Genomic DNA, 5,776 nt, shown 5'->3' on the forward strand with positions numbered 1-5,776 from the left:
CCCTCAGAGCTCTGGACCCATTGCAGTGGTTCCATGACAGTGTAATTCAGAGTGCCTGTGGGCCGGCTGCCCAACCACACACTGCAGAGGCGGGAGAGAGGGGCGATAAGGAAGGGCCACCAGCAAGACCACAGCGCACTTGCTGTGAGCGACACGAACTCAGGACTCTAAGGTAACCTCCACACAAGATGGCGCCACACCGCCCCCCCGCAGCTCCCTCTGCGCATGCGCGCCACGGCACCGGAAGTGTGACACTGCAGAGACGGAAGTTGCGTCACGCGTGGGCGGAAGTGTGGCGACGAGACGGAAGTTGGCTAGGGGCGAGAGGTGTGCCGTCATGTCGGCCTCCCTGGTGCGACGCGGCCTGGAGCTGCTGGAGGCGCCGGGTGAGCCCGCGGGGACCGGGGGATGTGGGGGTGGGGAGAAGGTTATTCCCGGCGTACGGCTTGAGTAACCCCGTCCCTCTTCCCGCTGCAGGCCGGGGAAGGGCCCCGCCAGGACTCCAGCGGGGGCGGTACGGCCCCAGGGCGGCGGGGGCTGTGAGGCGGAGGAAGAGGGCGCCGGAGCCCGGCAGGAACAAGGCCACGGTCAAAGGCAGAGTCGTAAAGTCGGCGATAGGTGAGTCCCGGCCCGTCTCCGGCGGGAGGGGGAAGCAGCTTTACCGCCCTCCACAGCCCTCGCACCGGGTCCCTTCGTGGTGTCCTGCAGCCCCCCCTCCCGGTCGCTTGTATCCATCCCCTCTCATCCTCCTGGGTACCCTTCTTGTGTCCCCCACTTAAACACAGCCTGGTCTGTGGAAACACCGGTATCCTTGAGCTGTAGTGGTGTCTCTTTCTCTCGGGGCCTTGCTGATCACCCTGTGTTTCTGCTTGTCTGCTGCCTGGGTGAGCAGCTGATGTGTTTTGTCCCACTCTGTTCTGACCTAGAGGAGTATCACAAGAAAGCGGCTGTGAATCACTTGAGAGCAAACCTGCAGTACATGTTGAAGGGACGATTTGTTGCAAACAAAGCCATCACAGAACAAGTAAGACTGTCACTTCTTTGGGGGTCTGCTTCTGCTGAGGAACACAGGTGAACGGGAATCATCCCCAGATCTTCTAGATTAGACCCTGTGCAAAGGAGTCAAGTCAAGTTTCTGTCTGGAAGTAACCTTGAGGAATTTCTGTGTGCACTGGCCAAGCAACTTACTAAGCTTTAAATTCATGTTAATATGTTGTTCCTTATGATGTTCTCTGATACTAGTTAAAATCTACTGACAACTGTTGGCTTTTCTTAATTAGCAAAGATATTTCATAGCTTCAGCTGGCAAAGGAGCCCTGGTTCAGACCTCCTTACTGTTGGTTGATTTGTCCTTCTCTGTAGCTGAAGGCTGTTTAGCAAGGAACCAGATGTGCTGCTGGCTCATGTAATAGGAATTTCATACCATCTTGAAGGATGTTTCTCATAACCTGAGAATTTAACCAGTGGTCTTCCCCAAAAGGTAGTCCCATGCTAGGATTTGAAGAGAATAGCTGACATGGCTAGAATCTTGGGCTATTTTTATGAGATACGAGCTTAACTTACATAAACAAACCAAGTGGTTTAGGCCAGTGTTTCTCAGGCTGGAGCTGTGAAAGGAGGTGATGGGGTACTAGAAAATGCTGAGGGAATTCCACCAACTTGTTGGGTTTTCACGTTGTCTTGTGGAGAGACAGGATAAAAGAAGGTCATGGTTTCAGAAATGTCTGAATTGAAATCAGTTGTTTCTATCTCTGTGACAGTTACTAGAGAGTAGTTTTCATATTTGGCTCCAAATAGTAGGTTGGTATTTGCTGTTGTCCCAGTGACCTGCTTTGGTTAACATCAGTGATTGCCTCTCACTTTTCTTTGGAGGCATTCCAGGATATAGCAGGGCACCAGCAGAATAGCAGTGATGCTGCAGGTGAGCTTGAAAATCACAGTTTTGTGGTTTGGTGTGGATAGTAATGACTGTTGTTTTTTTCCTTTTTCATTGTCTGAAGGTACTTGCTCAGAACAGAGGCAGGAAGTCCAAAGATCAGCCTCCAAAGAAGGCGGCAAAGAAGAAACCCGAGGGAACTGTCTTTACTGAGGAAGATTTCCGTAAATTTGAGAGAGAATACTTTGGGAGACCGTAAACAACGTGACAGGGTTCTGCAGCTGAGCATTCAGCATGCAGGACTGGCTGTTTCCTCAGCGTGTTTGAGAGGGGACACAGGAGATGTGCCTCTGTCAGCAAGTGTTTTAATGTCACACTTGCAGAGAAACTCTGCATCTGTGCAGATCTTGTTACTGGCCAACTAGAGCCATGGAGGTTCTCTTGGCTCTGAGATGTGTTGTCCTTATAATTTCCAGCCAACTTGTCTTGCATTCTTATGTAGAAGGGTGGACCAAGCCAAATACAAATCTTGTTCCCCTTCCTCAGGATGTAAGGCTTCTGCTACCTGTGTTATTTGGCAGGGTGCATTTAAAATACTATATCTGAACGGAGAAATGTCTCGGACCAGCAGTAACAAACCATCAGAAGGGAGGGATGCTTTGTAAAGACTGCTAAACCTGAGTAGCCTTGCAGTTTCTGTTCTTACAGCCTCTGTCGGCTTTTTCAGTCATTGCAAAAACTTTGTATATGTTGTTTGATTAAATTATTGTTGCAGACACTGCCGTTGTAATAGTGATTGTTATGACAGGCTATGGTTGATGAAGACAAACCATGTGACTGTTTCATCCAAGCATCCCTCCCTTTAGAATGACTCGGATGTGTGAATGGCCTCTCACTGATTCATGTTGACACTAGACTACTGCTGCAACAAATAGAAGGCCCAGCAGATGGGAGTGTTGTTCCAGACACTCTTCCTTGCTAAATCACTGTAAACACTCTTCTGGGGAGCTCCTGCCACTGCCCTTTCCTGCCCCTTACCTAAGAAGATGGAAAGTGTGTTCCCTTTGCAAAAAAAGGATAAGGAGGACCAATGCGAAGCTTTGGTTAGACTCAGGAGTTGATTACAAGGGGCTTGGCTGACCTGAGCGGCAGCTGCTTAGATGTCAGCACTGAAGGGAATTTGTTACTCTTTCCCTGCCCTCTGATTATAATTCCTGGTGCCATACTCTTAAGTCTGCACTTCCTCTGTTGTATTCTTTCCCTCTTGTCTGCATGGGAGGGAAGGTCACCCAGATGTATGAGGTCCAGACGGGAAATAGTGAACATACTGAAGTGCGTGTACTGGAAATTGTGTAATAGCATATGGGAGGGGATTTCTTGTAATAGGATCAAGTTCAACTATCTGCAGCCAAAAGTGGTAAATATAGAACAGTTCAAAGACCAATTCCCTTCTTTTTCATTTTGTTCTTGCTCCCAAGGTTAAAAAAGATGTGTAAAAAAAGAAAATTACTTTGCTTCTTAAAAGAATGGAAACACTATTGTTTGAAAAAGCAGTTGAGCAAAATGTGTATGCAGCACATGTCTCCCTAAAACCTCTGCACTCTGTGCCTGCTGCATTGTGTGTGAGCTGGTCTAACATACGCAGCTCTGTGTGAAGCTGTCATGGAAGCAATTAACTGTGTCAGAAAGCTGGCTCTGCCACAACTTGACTTTTGGAAGTGGTAGATTTCTGGGGTGTTACTTTGTTTCAAGCCCTCATCTTCAGTACTTAGCAGTTCCTTTGACCTTACAGAGGTCCTTCATGTCACCCCCTCCGCCTCCTGTACCAGTTCCTCCTACATACCCTTGTTTCTGTGGTTGTTCAGCTTCTGAGCCCTTCTTCTGCAGGCTGAGAAAAGCAAAAACATCCCTTGGTGCTCCAGAAAGGAGCACTAGGGTAATGCTGTTCACTCTCTTTGTACAAAACCCAGCTTGTTTGCTTGCAAATGTAAGCAAACAGGAAAGGTGTTCTTTCAAAGTTAATGAGGAACTTCAAAGTGGGGCCCAGAGCAGTTTTCCCCAAGGATAACACCCCCCTGATCTGTGGAGTTTTAAAGTTGGATGGGAGCTGTCATTACTGGTTGGAAAGACTATTAGGGCCAATACAAGTAATCAACATACTTCTTGTAGCTATATGCTATGAGGCATATTGTTGAAGAGGGTAAAGGTATCTGACAGACTGGGTTTTGCCATCTGAAATCAAACTTGGTTGTACAGCTAACAGTATCCTTAAATAAACTAAACTTTATCTTGCAAGAGGAAAGAAAACCAAGCAGAAGTGAATGGGAGGCTCTAGATAAACCACCTTTTGCAAGGGCAAAGATCTGACATGTTCTAGCCTTGATTTTCCACCTCTCTGGCAGAGCTGGAGCTCCCACAAAAGAACAGCAGTGCCACCTGCACACTGGGTAGATAAGGACAGGAGTTGGCCGCTGAGGGGAACGTCTTCAAATTAGAGAGGTAAATGGGTACCAGCCTGTTGCATGTCCCTGGTGGTAAACTAAAGCCAAGCATCTTCTTACACTCCCAACAGTCTAGTCATGCCTAGAGCATGCCAGCTCCTCGGCTGTACTGGGATCTCAGGAGGTGGCTGTCTTAGAGTAACTTGTGCCATCTTTCTGTTCCTTGCAGCCAGACTTTGCTGCCCCACGAGAGAAGAGGGGGTCAGGGAACAAGCAGCTGCCATAACTGCTTCTCCTACTTGGTCTCTGACCTCCGGTTCCCACGCTGGAAGCTAACATGCTGCAGCCCACAACCCTCAGACCTGCCGGACAGTATTTCTCTCTGGCGCAGCTGCGAGCAGCAGCACAGGGAGGCATCCCGGTGCTGCGGGGCGAGGGCTGTGTGCTGGCTGAGCTCATCAGGCTGCTGGCTCTCTTCCCAGCTCTGCGACACCAGCTGAGCATCCTGCAGCAGAAAATAGAGGTAGCTGGGCTAGGGAAGAAGGAGGAGGGTGCCATCTTACAGTGCATCCCCACCCACACGCAGCAAGGAGTCAGAATGGGAGGCGGGAGCAGCTTTAATATAAATGCATATAAAAGCTCTGGAGTGTTATTAGTGCAGTAGAACCTTTCCAGGGAAACGGTTTAGAGGAGGCAAAATATTTCCCAGATGCTCAGTGTTGAGCTAGCTTATTGTAAATAAGATTCATCAAGCCAGTTAATGGCTTATTGCTCCCTCATTATGTGAATGGAAAGCAAACAGGAAAATTTGTTTGGATGAGTACAAGCTAATATGTAAGTCGATACAGCCTCTGCTGTATCAGCAAGTCTTTACGTCTTTAGTGTAGAAAGCAACAACAGCTAATACCAGCATTATATATGTATCGAGGTGGGGGGGGGGACACTGCAAATGTAAACCGAGAAAATGTGTTTGTTCAGGACACCAACCAACTTCTTGCCTCTGAAATGACATAGCAGTAACAAACCTGGCTGCCAATGAACAAAGACAGACTGTAGAACTTGCTCAGGAAAACAAGACTTGTAATGCTGAAAAACCTGTGGGGGGAAACGTGGGGGTGTGGGGCTAAAAGCCTTTGGGCATCTCAGTCTCTGGTTTCTTTTTCATGACTGACTTCCATTTCAGTCTTGCTGATGACCAGCACAGCATCAGCACCTACAACCCTGATGGGCTCCTGAACGCCTTGGGTAAGGGACTGGTTATTGTAGAACGGGTGCACAGCAGCAGTGCCCTGAATAACTCACAAAAGAAAAGTTACAGCAAAAGGAAGTTTCTCATTTTGAGACAAGAAGACCCATCAATTCAATTAAAAATGAGGAGTGTAAAAGAAGGCAGGCTGTCTAATGCCTGCTTACAGCTCAAAATGTGGAACTCCAGCCAAGCCAGGCTGAAGGGTTAGTA

At 48.2% G+C, this 5,776-nt stretch overlaps 1 protein-coding gene across 1 annotated transcript; it reads left to right on the top strand.

Moving 5' to 3' along the window:
• The first annotated feature begins 337 nt into the window (after window positions 1-337).
• On the top strand, window positions 338-2,722 carry RPS19BP1 (ribosomal protein S19 binding protein 1). The gene is made up of 4 exons (XM_059817076.1): window positions 338-386; window positions 478-618; window positions 927-1,024; window positions 2,001-2,722. Exons 1-4 carry the CDS (start codon window positions 338-340, stop codon window positions 2,133-2,135), a joined length of 423 nt encoding a protein of 140 aa, XP_059673059.1. The 3' UTR covers window positions 2,136-2,722.
• The last annotated feature ends 3,054 nt before the right edge of the window (window positions 2,723-5,776 follow it).

The sequence above is a fragment of the Gavia stellata genome, chromosome 4 (assembly GCF_030936135.1).
Source record: "Gavia stellata isolate bGavSte3 chromosome 4, bGavSte3.hap2, whole genome shotgun sequence".
In the NCBI taxonomy this organism is placed as follows: Eukaryota; Metazoa; Chordata; class Aves; order Gaviiformes; family Gaviidae; genus Gavia; species Gavia stellata.